We start from the raw sequence: 17,282 nt of genomic DNA, 5'->3' as shown, positions 1-17,282 counted from the left end.
AGACACCCCAAGGTATTTTAAATGTTATCATTTTAACTCTTTCCATGTACTAATTCTATCACCAGTCTTTGTCAAACTTTGTGGTAGTAACTTTTTTGTGTTTTTTTTCCACTTACATTTTACTTCAGGTATGATTATACAGCTCCTGTTATAAGTCACTGTCAAACAACATCCCAATATGTGTTCAGCAACAGCTCCTAAGCTCCTTCAGTAATACCAACCATACATAGGTTTGTCTAGTTTTTTGGGGGCCCAAAGGGCCACATTTGGGATGTGCGCATTCTTCAATGCTGAATTTGACATTTGGTAACTCTGTGCCCATGCCTTATTTGGGACATCTTTAAGTCTGGTCAATCCAGTTAAACCAATCAAACCATATATTTTTCAAAACTAGACACCCTAGGTTATTTCAAACGCTGGTATTTTAACTCTTTTCATGGTAGGATTTTTGGAAAGAGACATATCCAATTTTAGAACTTCCTGATTTTGTTTTAATTTAATTTATTTTTTAACATATTTTTTTATATAATGTCATGGTGACATTACTGGGGTCTTTTTTATTTTAAAATGTTATCACATTTCTATTTATTTTCTTTTTAACTATTCTTACATTTTCATTTTTTTGAAATTATATCACTGATCACATAGTGATTAGCAATAATTACTGTAGTCTAATGCAACACCAAACACTAACCTCATCTGCCAGCTTCCCATCACGCAAAGTTGGAGGGATTCCAGGGTGTTTTGCAGAGATGAGTTCCATCAGATTATGTGTAGAATGCAATCTCTAGAGGTAAACATAAAAAACGCTATTATTAAATATTACTTTTACAATTCAGGAGCCATTTCTTTTTATATGTTTCCAGCCATGCCAGCCTTGGTGGATTAACTGTGTCTATTTCTAGCAATTACCGTACCTGCTTAACTATGAGACAAGCTGTTTCAAAAAATCGTCTGGAAAAAATTACCTTGACCAGTCGTCTTTTATTCAGACCTCAATGCCTTCCTTCCTTCCTTCTCCGCCGACTACTTCCATGTGCCTGTCTCCTTTTCCACAGCTCTGTTTTTCATCTTGCCTTTTCTTGTTCTTCTGTTTTCTTCCTTCTGTCTTCTTTCTTTGTCCCTTTCTCCCTGTGTCTTCTTTCTTTGTCTAAAGGAATGGAGAGGCCACGTGGGTCCATCCTTTTTCCAAAGGTACTCTGGGAGGCCAGAATAATGCAGAGGGTTTCGTGCAGAAAGAGAGGTGCAGAAACACTTCTCTTTGTCCTCAAATCTGTCTGCAATATTCTGACCTCTTGGAATACTTCCGCAAAAGGGTGGAGCCACTGCGTGCACTACCGAACAGCCTCTCCAACATTCCTCCAATCGGATAATGTTGTTGATACCAGGGAGAAACGGACGAAGAAATAAGACAGAAGAATAAGAAGAGGCAAGAGAGGAAGAAGAGCTGTAGTTGGCTGAGAAGGTATGGAGGTCATTGACAAAGAGCGTGAGAGAGTGAATGAGGGTCTGAGAGCAACAAAAGCAAAAACAGTGGTTTTGATTTTTTCCCCAACAGGGTTGTGTTATATTCAGGCCCAAGCCATAAGAAATCAGTTTCATGATATGCTAATATGATTATATCTATGGCTGTACCATCAGCCTCAAAGTTATAGAAATGCGTCAGCAAGGTAAGGCCAGGGCCGGCCCGACAATGGAGCCAAGTGGGGCAACCGCTCCAGTCGGCACTTTTGCCGCCCCAAGCCCTTTTTTTTTTTTTTTTTTTTTTTTTTTTAAAGCCGAGAAGAGAGAGAGAGAGAGGGCACCGAGTGGTTTTATCTTACCAAGTTGTCAGTACCCGCTCGGCGCCCCTCTCTCCTCTGCGAGCCCTCTAGCTCGCTCTCGGTGCCGGCTTGTAATGTTGAGCGCCGGAAGACGACGTAATTTCCGGCGCTCAGCATTACAAGCTGGCACCGAGAACGAGCAGGGAGACTCACCGCAGGACTGCTGAAAGCGAAGTATGGAGGGGAAGAGGAAGGGTAGATAATGGGGCGGGCGGCAGGAAGAGGAAGGGTAAATAATGGGGGGGCAGCAGGGAGAGGAAGGGTAGATAATGGGGGGGCGGCATTTTAAACTTCGCTCCAGGCGGCATTTTGTCTTGGGCCGGCCCTGGGTAAGGCACTGCATTATTAATCAGATAACACACCAAAATGAGTACTTTTATTTATGAGTAAATTTTATTAGCACATAAAATTAGTACCATGAAGGCAAATGCTCAAAGCTTAAGTGGAGGAACAGATTAATGACCAAGAGATGAGAGGATTGGGAATGAACAGGGCACTTGGTGGAGCTTTAGAAGGGGACCTCTTGGTTGGAACCTGTTGTGAGCCATTGATAATGATATCTTCACTATTTTCTGTATCCCTTACTTTATCAAATTTTTGGTGTAAAATATAAAATACCGGTGCAGCATTTTATATTGCCATACTGCACTGTACACTGTGCTACACACTTTGTTTGACCTATAGTTAACACTTTTACATTCATAATCAGGCCTGGACTGGCCCTCTGGCATACTGGTCATTAGCCTGGTGGGCCAGTGGCCAGCAGGGCCGTATACCTACCCATACTGATGATCCAGTGACAGTGGGGCCACACGCTGTGTAAGTATAACAACATAATGTACAGTGGCTGACACTAAAATGCCAGGGCCGCTTAGCCATTTCCAGTCCAACCCTGTTCATAGTGACACATCATGATTATTGTCTGCATGATCATAAAGCTTTTGATAGTTTTTTTGCCACAGGACCCAGAAGCCTTTGTGGTTACTGGTAGACATCTATGCAGTACTTACTTGTAAAGAGTCTGTTTTCAGTTTTTCTTTGTGCTCTTCTGATGATCTCAAAACCTCTCTATATAACTCTACTGCCTCAGGATATTCCCCTTCAATGAAAAAAACCACCAACAAAATAAACATTTAAACACCACACAGTTCTATAAAACCTACCAATGTTTGGTGGAGTTGACACAGAAAACATTGCTGCTGTATTTACTATGATGCAAGAACAAAACCGTACAGCTAAATGCACACTTCATGTACAATTAAAACCCTCAGTAATATGTTTGAAGGATTGTTGGAAGCACTTCATGCAAACAGATCACTACTGATTCACTGTTACGCACAGTGCGCTTAAATGGCAGAAAAATTGATGATGGCCACATATATCAGTTTAAATGGAAAATAAATATATTTGCTTTCTGTAGCTCACCTTTAATAATGTGAATTCCTGCCAGGCCATTCAAGGCACAAACAAGCTGGCGGTGAGCTTCTTCACATTCTGTGCGACATTTCTTCTGTAGTGACGTCAGCAGCTCTTCCATCGTCATTGTGCTAAAACCAAAGGAAAAGAAATATATTAACCAAGATTCACTAAAGGATGGTGCTGAGGTTTGTCACTTTTCACAAATCTAACATTTTACAATTTCATTACCTAACTAAATCTGTGTTTACAGGTTAAAATAATCAATATAGTTGTTCTTAAAAAAAGCCACATTTATACCATTGGGGAGGATATTTTTAATTACTTTTCTCAGAATTTGTTTGATTGTTCCTCCTCATAATTCAATATTTTGTTCGTTATGTTTCTTAAACAATGAGGGACAATTAACACATTTTAACTCTAAAAAAAACAAAACGCACATTAAGTAATCGCGGACAGATACAAAGAATATACTTCTGCCTACTACTGAAAAACATTTAGTGTGAATCAGATAACAAGCTCTTGTGTATAAAATGAATTTATTAATAAAGGATGGCAAATTTACCACATTCATCGTATGCCAAATATTAGTTCCTAGAGCAGTACTAACATTAATAATTATACATACTGTGGAAATAAATCAAACTACATTAAATGAGAATGAGGTTTAAAACTAAACCACAAATATTATGTACGCTGAGGTAGTGGAGCTGTGATAGCTATGATTTTTTCCTTGTTCACTTCTGACCATATGAGAATTCATTTTTAACACTGGGGATTTTTATCTTACTTACAGACTAGCATTTTATTAGTAAGCGTGGGATGAAGATGAGGAAGAAGCACAAATTCCCTATAGAAATAACCTATGTCGCTACCTGTCCCACAGATCACATAAAGAGATTCCCATTTGACCTCACGTGATGAGAGACGTTGAGGGTCACCTTACCTTTTCTGTAGCGGTAGAAATTCCCCTCGTACGGCTTGGGGATGACAGCAGGCCTGCCTCAGTCTCAGCAAGGGATACAAGATGGACAATACGGTACGTCTGTCCAAACTACTAAGTTTGAGAGACCAGTCGGCGATCTTGCGAAGTTTAGCCAGCGCATCCTGGCAACAGACTTCGTGTTGTCTGTGGTAAAAATGCCGCTCCACTGGGGAAAAGTGAAGCCAATGCACTTCTTCTGTTTGTGGGGGGATCTGGATCTGAAAGGATGATACTGAAGCGCTGTTACGTCCTACACACTTTTACATGTATATTGTGGCTTATGGAGAAATAATATATATTAGATCAGGGGTTCTCAAACTGCGGCCCTCCAGCTGCTGCAGGACTACATCTCCCATAATGCTCCTTCAGCTAAGGGGCTGGCTGAGGAGTATGGGAGATGTAGTCCTGCAGCAGCTGGAGGGCCGCAGTTTGAGAACCCCTGTATTAGATAATAAAATACTTTGGGCAAATGTGGGTACCGTGACAAAACTAAAATGTCCTAGTTTTATAAATCTGTAACATTTTTTAGAAAATATAAAAGTATAAGTAAAATGATGCCAACAAGTTAGTGTTAGGTCTTCGAGTACTGTCAAGCGCTAAGAACAGAACATTGACCTGCAATTAAGCATATTTTTGTGGCTCGGCTTGGAGGATATTTATTAAAGTCTTCGTAGTCACTATTTACCATTTAGGTCAATAACTTTCTAGAAACAAATATCTGTGGGGGAAAAAAATGGTTATGCATCCAGTTTACAAATACAAAAACAAGATGCTTTTGGTTTTGACAGAATTGTGCAGGATTGTTGGACTTTACTATATCCTACGGGAATCCTAAACATCACAGTTTACAGCCAGATAAATGAACTTCTTGGCTGGAGTATCCACTGGGGACCCAACATTAAATACATTAAAGGTTTTTATTGTACTTGTGGCATATCGACTATGATTCCAACAATTAAATGGCGATGGGTAATGAACTTAACTTGTTGTAAGAATGGAACGACAGAGACGGTTGCTAAAAAACACTTTAGTACTAGCATTTTGCATAATACTTAGTGAGAGAAAAAATAATAATACCTGGTTTATGACATCCTTTTTTGCAGACCTCCACATTATTTTCGATATGAGGCGATATAAAGGCAATGGGTCTTTTCTGTAATATGGTCTGTACAGAAGGTGGTCCCACCAATGTTTAACCCAGTAAGGGTCGACTCCAAGGAACAACACTAGTCCAAATAAATCTAGAACAAAACAAAAAAGGTTTGTTATGCATTTTAACCGCTAAAGGACAGAGCTGTTTCAGTAGTGCTCAAGTTTAGTTTGTTTAGTGAACCCACACAAATTCTAGATTTTTTCAGGACAAGAAGGGCTTTCCTTAGATATCATTATCTTTATCATATCATGTAATTTACTATAAAAAAAAATCTAAAATATGCTGAAAAACTGAAATTTTTCTGACTTTTATAAAAAAAAATATTTTTTGAAGCCATCAAATCATATACCATATTTGCTCGATTATAAGACAAGGATGTTTTCAGAGCAAATGCTCGTCTTATATTCAAGGTCGTCTTATAATTGGACCTCAAATAGAGGCCTGACTACAAGACTAAGATCCAGACCCTCCGCAGCAGGGGACCTGGATCCGCCCCTCTAGCAGCTGGTCGACGTCCGCTGCTGCCAGAACTTCCTCTGGGGCTTCTATGAAGGAGTGTCGGTGTCACATGACCTTCCAGTGCTCTTTCATAGAAGCCCTGGTAGAAGTGCCTGCAGCAGTAGCGGAGTTTGTCACCAGCTAGACACCAAGGAATCTGAAGCATGGGGACACGTCTAGGGATGCACTGGTAAGTCAAGGGGGGGTAAGAGTGACATATGGCGGGGTATAAGGGCTTTTTGAAAGCAGAGTGGCATATAGGGGGTTAAAAAGGAATATCATGGAAGCAGAGAGGCATATAGGGGGTGAAAAGGAATATCAGGGAGGCAGAGTGGCACATAGGGGGTTAAAAGGAATATCAGAGAGGCAGAGTGGCATATAGAGGTGTATAAGGCATATCGGGGGGGCAGAATGGCATTTAGGGCATTGAAAGGCATATCTGGGAGGCAGAGTGGCATATAGGGGGTTAAAATGAATATCTGGGAGGCAGGGTGGCATATAGGGGCTTAAAATGGATATCAGGGAGGTAGAGTGGCATATAGAGAGGTATAAGGCATATCTGGGGGGGCAGAGTGGCATATAGGGGGTATAAGGCATATCTGGGTAAATGAAAACAAATATTTACTAATAAAACTTTTCGTATAGGGTAGTCTTATATTCAGGCTTTTTCTTTTTTTCCTAAATTAATATTTCCTAAATCACATTGTGAATAGTAAGCTGGGCTCCATCGATTGCATGGTTAAATGGATTCAATCTGCAGGGGGAACTCAGAGTTCTCAGGCTGGTCTGAAGAGACCCTTCTGGGAACGTGTAAATTTTTTTGAATGGGTGCCGCCATCTTGTGAGAGGCACAATATCTCATTGTGGTGCTTGTGACAGCTCTCCAGACCAGTCACAGTGTGTCCTGGGGTGGGTTTTTGGTCTTGCTACACCGTTTGATCATTGAACACCTCCTAACTTCTTTTAAATCAGGCGTCATATAAATGACATTGAGGCATTACAGCAACATCGTCTGGGAGAAGAAGTCAATCTAAGATTGATTGTTTTCAACCGGATGTTTTTCCGTGACGTGCCCGGCTCGTCAATTGCCGTCAAGGGGTTAAGTACAGAGACTATTCATGTTCCATGCCAGAATTCCATACATCCATACTGAACCAAATTACACAATGCTAATTATTCATTTCCCACTATAATGTTCCTTAAATACCAAAAATGAGGATGTTACCTTCAAGCCCTCTCTGAACGGGAGTTCCACTCACACACCATCTGTTGATGCCACTGAGACGTAGGGCCATTTCAGCTGCCTGTTGAATAGGAAAAATTATAGTTAAAGAGAGAAAAGTGACTTAAATGGCTTAATATAGACAAGACCACCAACTACCACGGACTCCTTTACAATCCCCTTTAACTTGGTGTACTAAAATGTTAAAACTAGACTTGAAGAGCCACAAACCTTTGCTGTTGTGCACTCCACCATTTGTGCTTCGTCTAAACAAATTCTCCACCACTCAACAGCAACTAGTGGGCTTGGCACGGCCATATAGCGTTTTTGGTTCCGGAACCGTCGTCCATCTTCACTGTTACTGTGAGGAATGTCTACATAGTTTAGCTCAGATCGCAGAACATCATAAGTAGTAATTACCACATCTTGTTCGGCTAACATCTGAGGTTGTAGGAAGCCATGTTTTTTCACACCTTGATAAACCTAAATGCAAAGTGAATAAAAATGTCAGTTTTACACATCAGTGCATAGAAACTCATTCTAGTCCATTGTGCTATCATAAGCTTTAATTAATGGCAATGACATATATTATATATATATATATATATATATATATATATATAATATATATACACACATGCACGGACATACACACACAGTAATTTAAAGGGGCAATGAAGCAAGCGATGTTAGTGCGCCACATCATGAAAAAGGTGCGGCCAAGCAACTAAATCGACTGCTTTATATAGAAAGACTATTATATAGAGCACAGGGAGACAATTTAAACATACATAAAAACATACATTTTTCAAAAGTCAGGTTAGTGGCAGCTAGACAGCAAACATGGATTTGTTAATGTGTTCAGGAGTGAAACAACTACTAAGCTAAGCATGTCCTCACCATAACCCGAAGTGAGGATGATCGTACATGTCGGTTGATTTCATCTACCCACTGGTGACAGATGGAGCTGGGAGAAATGATGAGAGTTGCTCCAGTGGATGCAGGCTTCATGGCCACAAGACAATGTGGGCAATAAAATGGTGTGACTCCCAAGTTTTCTTCTTTATAATTTACACACTCTGCGTGTTGCCACAGATGGCACTGCAAGCACTGCACCTGAGCCTTGTAGTCAAGAAGCCCCAACTCACCGCAAATGCATTCGAAGCGGTAATCACATGTATTGAATGGAAGCACAGAACAAGGCTGGGAAGTAGTTTTCTGAGGATGATGGTCCACCTTAACATCTTCTTCCTTTGTCTTTGAGTTAGCCGAATCAACACTATCATCAATGCAGCAGTCACTGAGGAGCGGTGCAGTACTAGGTAAATGAGAACCTTGAACAATTTCCTTCACTTTAAAAGCATCTTCACCAACATCAGGGTTCTGAAGTTCATTTTTTGTCCTCTTATCCTTAGTGTGTGAGCAATAGTCATGATCCTTCGACGTGATATCCAAATTAGGACCTTTGTCCAAAGGTTCTTTTGTATGCATGTGTTTGTCACCGCGTCGCAGCTTTTTTGTAACTTTTATTTTCTATAGTGAAAAAAAACAAATATAGCATATGATTATAGAAGTGGCACAGGGAATAAAACCGTAATATCCTGTTCTTGTGTGGCCACACGCTAAGGGATTAGACGTGTGTAGAATGTCCAAGCCAATGGCCAACACAAGTAATAGTCCAAGAGACTTTGGAGAGATGCTGATCTGGTTAAGCGGATTTCACACTGCTGCTGACCACCACACATTAACCAGACCTGTACAAAAAAAAAGCCCTGGTCATGTACTCAAGTATTTTGTAGAAGGAACAAGAGGAAAGGATGGAGATCAGAACTGGTGAGTCTTCATGATTTAATGGACAAGGACACTCCAGTGAGTTTAAATGTGAGCATTAAACATGTATATTATTCATTCTTATTCTGTTATCTATTCATTTCTAACTTATAGATCAAAAAGATGCCAGGTCCATATCAGATGCACGAAGAACATCAATTGTATGTAATTAATTGACTACAAACCTAGAGAAAACTACCCACAGATTAATAATCATGTATACATACGATGGAACCTCACCATTTTCTGTGACTTGTCGTGGACTTTCTGTTCCTTGTAGTTCTTCCCTAGTTTGAAAGAACCTGTTAAGCCATGACCTTTCACCTGCTCCACTATTTTTTCCTTGATTAACTTCTCCAAGGCCTTTTTAAGAAGCCGGCGGTGCTTTTGTACATCGTACCTGTATATGGCGCTTACATACTTAAAGATGGCAATTATGGAAGCCCCTTTTTTCACACTCATTTCCTTTATTGCTGCCAGTATCATTACTCGTAAACCTGCAAGAGAAAAAATATTGTTCAGGCAACGAGCCCACCAAAACCCTACGGTAACAACATTCTCAATGAGCTTGAAACAAACAAAAATTTGACTTTTCAGTTTGTTAGAATAATTATAAAACGACCTCTGAGCCATGCCAGAAGCACATGGTCCTGGTTTTTTTTTGTTACTTGGCAGCAGCTTAGAACTGCAAAGAGTAACATATTCAGCGTCTATTCTGAACTACGGAACTTACTGGGATACTGCACTTTTTCTTTAAGTTTGTAATTTGCCGTTGTCTCTCTTTTCTTCTTTTCGTCTCCAGGAGGGGGTGGAATGAAGTAATTCACTAGTTTGCCCTGTTTAAAAAAAAATACAAAAAAAAAACATCCCAACAGTCTAAGGTTTCTCTCTTATTTATTTTTTAAATGAACCCCAGAATGAATTTCTGTACAGGTATTAGAAATTAACTAGCATTTTGAGAATCCTGCAACTTGCTTTATAAATTATATATATATATATATATACATAAATATATATATATATATATATATATATACACACACATATACATACACGCGCGTTAAAACGTTTAGGGTCAGTTAAAAATAAATGTCATTGTTTTAAGTTTAAATGTCTAATTGATCATTAGAAGCACCTTCTGCAATTGAGTGATCCCAAACTTTTGAACAGTTGTGTAAATATATGCACTCATTAAGATTAAAAACATATAGGTCTGGCAGAAGCTATCTAGCTATTAAGGAGTTACATGTTACATGATGCTCTACATAACCAGAGATACTTGTACGTTGGATTTTTGCTATGCATCATGGTATTAGTAGTTCTGCCGCAGTTGGAGCAATATGTTACCTGTCAAGCCCTCTGATCTAAAGTATGACTTTATTAATATAGGAAATTCACTGGAACCAGGAGGTCCTCATCAAAAACTAGAGTGTCAGAGGCTTAGATGTAATGTAAGGACGTTTTTACTATACCGAGAGGGTGGTAAATCCATGAAACAGCCTCCCAGCAGAAGTGGTACAGACTAACACAGTATATTTAAACACGCATGGGATAGGCATAAAGCATACCTTATGTTTCTCCTCACCCCATTCCCCCAAGATTGTTAGCTTGCAAGCGGGGCACTCTTTACCTACTGTATCGGTTTGTCTTGGTCTGTCAAAAATCAAAAACTATGGGAAATTTGCTTTGGTGCATCAAACATCAAATATAAGAACATCTTAATAAATTAGCGCTCTACTTGTCTTCTTTTGAATTGTCTGTCATCTCTCTGAAACTAACGCCGCATTACCTCGGGTAAAGTCAAAATATCATTTTTGACATCTTTCCGTGGATGACAAAGGATCAGGCTTAGAACCTCCACTGTCTTTCCAAGACCCATCTCATCTGCAAGGATTCCTCCCGGCCACTCGTGACCAGCAATAGGTCTATCTCGAATTATGCTAGAACGAGACAATAAGTATTAAATCAATGAAAGGCTATATAAACCAAAACATTAACTTGTCTGATGCAAACAGTAAGTTATTATTGGCCCAGATATCTATGATGTAATTAGGCTGGTTACGAGGGAAACAGGGAGATGTCCCCCATGTAGCCCCTGAGCCTGTTTCCCTAGCCCTAAGCCCGTATATGCCAGATGCCATACTTATTTATTTATTTATACATCCAGTCATCACATTAACATCAGGCTGGTATTCCAGATGGACACCTTTTTCATTGTGCTGTTATAATTCTGCTACGCACATTAAAACAAAAGTATAATGGGCTGACGTTGGGGGGCGGTGCTGCTGACGTTGGGGGCGGTCCTGCTGACGTGGCGGTGTTTTTCCGCGACGTCAGCAGGACCGCCCCCAACGTCAGCAGCACCGCCCCCCAACGTCAGCCCATTATACTTTTGTTTTAATGTGCGTAGCAGAATTATAACAGCACAATGAAATGGGGAAATGGGCGGGAAGCGGGGCCTGTCAAGACCCCCCTCATGCGACCCGGGGGACCGGAGAGTTCCCAGGCATGGTTATGGGGCAGCTAGAAATGTATTAATGATTAAATCCAAACTACATTCCAGTTGTAATTCCATTTCCATTTTAACAAAGTCTTACCATCCAGTAAATGGATTATAGTAGAGTTTCTTTTCATCCATTGTAGTCACTTCGCGCCACAATACGTGCAAAGTATTTTCTACAAAAATAAACAGGGAAAGAATAAACAGAAGGCATTCTGTTATGGCTGCTATTCAGCGAGCCCATATTTAATATTATTCCATTAGAATCTTTCAGTATGAGTAAAGGAGTCCTTCACTTCTGTTTGGTTCTCTGTGCCTGTGGCATCGATGACTATGGTTACCCAACGGACTGCTATGAGTACGATTCCAAAAGATAAAAACCCACATTTTGGTTATTCCGGTATCTCGCACACCACAGTATACAACACAACGTACAACAAACAGCGACCCACCCTAGGAATTTGCCTTGTTCTGCCACAGCTAGTGAGGCTCTACAAAGCTTTCAGTTTTTGTCTTGGGTTGTCTTTGGGTAAAGATAAGGAGTCAAGTAATAAACAAGATGCGAGGGTGTTTTGTGGCCACAAATCGGAATCTCACATTCCATTTCCTTCTGCTTTTTACATTTTTCATGCACACACACAAAATGATATAATCATTTTTTCAAGGACAGATAGAACTTTTTTTTAGATACTATTTTAAGAAGTTTAGACCATGCATAGTATGAATAAAACATTATAATAATATCATTTTATGGTTTTGGAAGTTACGGTGCACAGCATGCCCGTTCCCTTTTCCAAACTTTTTGTGAAGCATATGTGTCAGTTGGGACTGTTTAGCAGCCCCCCAGTTCAAAATACCCTCACAAAAGTATATACCGGTATTCTTTTGGAGAAAAAAGACAAGCTGGGATATTTTACTAGAACCATTTGGACACTTCTCATCCAACCAGTTGGTCACCAGTCCCTGCCAAAGAGCCATAACGTTTATTTTTGTTGCTTTTTTCACCAAACTATCCATGTTTCTTAGGATTGCTTGCACAGATTACTTGCAACTGCAGATAAACCCCCTCAACATGTATTCAACTGTATCTCCAGATTACAGAAGTACCCCACATGCATAGGTTTTTTTTATACTTTTTTAAAATCTACAGGGCACACTGCATGACACGCTCATTTCACTGCGCAACAGCACGCAGAATGGGGCAAGGTAGGCCCACAGAAGATTAAATGATAGTTTAGATTTATTTTTTTTTAAAGATACATTTTCACACGTATGCTAAACATCTATCACCCTTATCCTCAGGTTGGCTGAGTGTGATGGGAGTTGTAATCCAATAATGTGGGTGTATGGTTAATTGATTTATTTTATTTGCAGGTTACGGGAGTGGCTGGCTGTGCCATAATGTCTGATTCCCTGGAATCGGTCCACTTTTACATTGTGCCAGCAAGCTGATCTAACTATTGATCTGCTGGCAATTTGTTGGCATGCTTTTTTAACTTTTATTTTTTTATTTTGGGGGGGTAAACTTTCAGAGGCTCCTGATCGGTCTGCGACCGATCAGCAGCACTAACTACACATGAATGGTTTTTTAACAAAATGTGAGGAATATCCTGAAAATTTGGTCACTGGCATACACACAAATTGATATCTAATACATAATATCGCTGATTTTAAGTTGTCAACACCATAATGTGGGTATATTGTCGTTTTTACCAAAACCCTACATATTGCACTTCTGTACACTTAATAAACCTGTTTATTTTTTGGGTTTAAAAAAGGCATTTAATATGTATTTAAAACCCAAGTTAAGTCTATACCACGAGAGCTGCTATTTACGCTTCATGTTTTTAAGATATGCCTCACAGCTTTAAGTTAGGGATTTTTATTGGAATATCTTCCTTTATCACTCCCATCACTCCTGTGTTCCAACGGCATGTTGTGTTGGCCAATTCAAGTTTAAAAGGCTAATCGATTATTATGTTAGCACGGCTAGAAATGTCCTTGTTTGCCATAAAAACAGCTGAGTGACCCAAAGTTTTGAACAGTAGTATATATCCAAAACAATTTTGCTTATTGACGTACTAAAAGCACAACCACAGGTAGGCTAAATAACTGAATTTTGTTATGCTAGAAGCTGTGATAGCAATAGCTCTCCTTTACATTCACTAAACTGTGAAAGGCAGCTTCTAAGAGGGTGGCCAATGCTTAAGGATGTAAGAGTATTGGAATATTGTATTTCACTTGTTTTATTTTATTTCATTCCATTTCAGCACTAAGGACTTTACAGACCGGGAAGCTTCTCTAACATGGACGAGGTAAAGCAGTATGGATATAATAACCTTAAAAAATACACATTCACAAGAAAATACTAACCATTTAAATGCATATTTCTGAAGTTCTCCCTCATTAGCATCCAGTTGACAGCCTCGTTCTGGTAAGGCCGCAGCACTGGAATCAACGCAGGGTGCTGCACATCTTCCCGCATAGATCTGTCTTCTTTTTGGTGGGTTTGCCTCACGTAATCGTACAATTCCTCAATGTTCTGCCTCTCCAATTCTCGGTCTGATTCCTCTTCATCTTCATCAATATCTGTGCATGTACGAAGAGATCACAAATAACGTACGTGATTTGTTTGATTTCTGTGACCACAAAACATTACCTGCGGAAAAAAAAAACTGGACAAGCAAAAGTCAACCTGCATCAAGCATCATATATAACAATTATTAAAAGGAAAATGCCATAAAGCCACAAAAGGATAGCCAACGGCACAAATATTGACATTTATTTCTAGCAGAGTGGATTGGCATGATATTGATCACCTGGATGCCTTTGCGTTCTATCCATCGCTGTGATGTCATCAAGTAATGCATGAAGTAATGCATGCATTTAGGGATGCAACAACTAAAATCAATAAAAATCGATAATGAAAATCGTTGCAAACGAATTTCATTATCGATCAGTTGAATCGATTTTACCGATTATAAGATGAGGGTTTTTTCTAGGGATGCACCGATATATTGGTGGCCGAAATATATCGGCCGAAAAAAAGCCTTATCGGCAGGGCTGCTTACCTGTGCGTTGGTCGCACAGTGTGTGAGCAGCGTCTCTTGTACCGGCCAGGAGAAAAGGAACCCAGCGGATTCACATGAATGCGCATCACGTGACTCTGCTCCATTCCTTCTCTTCCCCTGGGAGAGGTGCCAGAGAAGTTGTTCGAGGGGAAGCAGCAGGGCCCCTGCAGTAGTCTGCGAGTGAGAGATCTGCAGTTCAGGTAAGGGGGTAGGGGAGGATGTATGAGTATCTCTAAATGAATGAGTACTTAGTGTGTGTGGGGGGGGGTGGCATAGGGAACTTGTACTCACACTCCTATCATGCCCAGGTTCTAGCATGTGTTGGCTGCCAGGGCATGATAGGAGTGTTATTGCTGTTATATATATATATATATATATATATATATATCTATATATATATATATATAATATTGCTAATTTTATTAAAAGTAACACACCAACATTGAACAAAAAAATGCAATAAAAAAAAAAAAATATATATATATATATATATATATATATATATATATATATATATATAGATTGTTAACAGCAATCACACTCCTACTATGCCCAGGCATACCTAGATTCCAGCATGTACTGGCTGACTTTGCATGCTAGGAGGATTGCTGCTTACAATCATGTAAGTAATATTGGTATTGAAATCACACTCCTATCATGCCCAGGTTCTAGCATGTACTGGTTGCCTGGGCATGAAAGCAGTGTGGTTGCTGTTAATATATCATTTTCGGGTTTGGCCAAGTGAATCCAGAATTTTTTAGTTTCGGTCCAGAATTTTCATTTCGGTGCATCCCTAGTTTTTTCCAGAGCAAATGCTCTGAAAAATATAATAACACTATTATTATAACACTAAGATCCAGATCCCCGCATCGCTACAGGGGACCCGGATCCTCCTCTCCTCCACCTCTGCAGGAGCTTCTATGATGGAGCAACAGCATGATGTGACCTTCTGGTGCTCCACCATATAAGCCCCGGCGGAAGTATCGGCTAGCACAGCTGAGGTTGTCTGCGTGCATTGCCCAATGTTCGCCAGCTGCCAGAGAGGCTGCAGGGGACCGGGTTAATTCTCTCTGACAGCCAGTGAGCATCTGTGCGATGCGCGCAGACATCCTTCACTACTGCAGGCACTTCCGCTGGGGCTTCTATGTCATAGAAGCTCCAGCGAAAGTGCCGGCCACCAGGTTGTCTGGATCATGGGGGTAAGTCTGGGGGACATATTTGGGGTATAAGCATATCAAGGGGGGACATAGTGGCATATATGGGGTTATAAGATATACCAGGGGGCAGATGGGCATATCTGGGGGGCACAGTGGCAAATAAGGAGTATAAGGTATATCAGAGGGCACTGGCATATGGGGGATATAAGGCATATCTGGGGGGGCAGAGGGGCATATCAGAGGGCAAAGTGACATATCAGGGGGGTATAAGGCATACAGGGGGGTATAAGGCATATCTGGGAGGCAGTGTGGCAAGCCTGGGCTCAAATGTGCATAAGTGGCGTGGAGGGGCAGATTGGGAAACTTTGAAGGAGATGTACCAAGCTACCTAAAGAGGTCTTCAAACAAACCTGTTGGGCAGTATGGCTAAAGGTGAGACTGGGATGAGAGAGGAGATAAGGCCAGATGCTCACCTTACCAGAAAAACTACCTCAAGGTGCTTAGTTGCAGGTCATGAGGCATTTTTCTCAAAGTTTTTTATAATTCTCCTGCTTGTTTTTAACATCCTGTTTGTTTATTAAATTATTTGAAATAAAAAAAAATCTTGATCCGATTAATCGAAAAAATAATCGGCCAACTAATCGATTATGAAAATAATCGTTAGTCGCAGCCCTACATGCATTGTAAGAATTTGCTTAACTACACTATGACGTCTAGTTTTATCAACAACTGGATACAAAATAATACAATATTTGTTAAAATGTTCTGTTAAATTTAACAGTATTTCACTAAACACAGTAATAAAAACATCACTATTCATACCAAAGAATGCCAAAACCCTTCACAGAAATGATTCTTCATGTAAAAGTTTGCCAGGAATACTTAATTGTCACATGAGACAAAAGCAGGCACTGATAGGTTGATGCCATGAAACGGAAATACAACATTTTTGGTATTATGTGAATAAAACTTCAGAGGAAGGAAAACAGATCTGCAAAGGTTTATTAAAATAGTAGAAACAGCATCTTTCCATGATGGGCCATTTCGAATGAGGTCAAGCACGGTTTTAATAAACAGTAATGCACAGAAAATACCCAGAAACCGTTAGAAAAGCATGTTTCAAGGAATCTATAAATAGCAATGGCATAATCCGCAATCAATAGACTCCGCTCTGAAGTACAAAAAATAGTGAGAATTATCCTTACCCACGGTCCAGAAAGAATAAAAAAAATATATCAAAAATACTTCAGACTTTTTGACTTCTAAAAAAACCAAGCTAGTTATCTTTCCAAAGACCAACATTCTCCTTTTATCTATTTTCGGTTTATTCATTAACCTCTTAAGGACCAAGGCTTTATTTACGCTACAGGACCGGAGCAATTTTCATGTTTTTTACTATGCCTCTCTTCAACCAGTGTGCCCATATTCATAAGACATCATTTTGCATGAATAAAATGTTTTTTTCATAGTTTTACATGTATGTAAATTGTACACAGTTAGAGCCAATGGGGGAAAATACCCCAAATATATTTATTAACTTGCCTGGATTTGTAAAGGATTTTCATCTAGCTTGTCTGCCATACGGTATATATAACAAGCTGTGCATCACTTTTTTCAAATACTTAAT

General features: G+C 39.8%; 1 protein-coding gene across 1 annotated transcript in view; it reads right to left on the bottom strand.

Moving 5' to 3' along the window:
- LOC149289884 (E3 ubiquitin-protein ligase SHPRH-like) overlaps positions 1-17,282 on the bottom strand; it is a 33,269-nt gene that overhangs the window by 13,096 nt on the left and 2,891 nt on the right. The window contains exons 3-15 of the mRNA XM_089490143.1: positions 13,801-14,016; positions 11,525-11,603; positions 10,717-10,867; positions 9,661-9,763; positions 9,168-9,424; positions 7,998-8,630; positions 7,329-7,580; positions 7,101-7,179; positions 5,302-5,465; positions 4,186-4,442; positions 3,249-3,370; positions 2,834-2,922; positions 695-787 (exon numbers count right to left, since the gene is read on the bottom strand). Of these exons, the coding sequence (XP_089346269.1) occupies positions 695-787; positions 2,834-2,922; positions 3,249-3,370; positions 4,186-4,442; positions 5,302-5,465; positions 7,101-7,179; positions 7,329-7,580; positions 7,998-8,630; positions 9,168-9,424; positions 9,661-9,763; positions 10,717-10,867; positions 11,525-11,603; positions 13,801-14,016 (2,495 nt within the window). The remainder of the gene's footprint in view (positions 1-694; positions 788-2,833; positions 2,923-3,248; positions 3,371-4,185; positions 4,443-5,301; positions 5,466-7,100; positions 7,180-7,328; positions 7,581-7,997; positions 8,631-9,167; positions 9,425-9,660; positions 9,764-10,716; positions 10,868-11,524; positions 11,604-13,800; positions 14,017-17,282) is intronic.

Source organism: Sceloporus occidentalis, unplaced genomic scaffold (genome assembly GCF_023333645.1).
Source record: "Sceloporus occidentalis isolate IW3139 unplaced genomic scaffold, rSceOcc1.0.p SCAF_42, whole genome shotgun sequence".
NCBI classification, from domain to species: Eukaryota; Metazoa; Chordata; class Lepidosauria; order Squamata; family Phrynosomatidae; genus Sceloporus; species Sceloporus occidentalis.
This window is presented reverse-complemented; position numbering and strand designations above follow the sequence as displayed.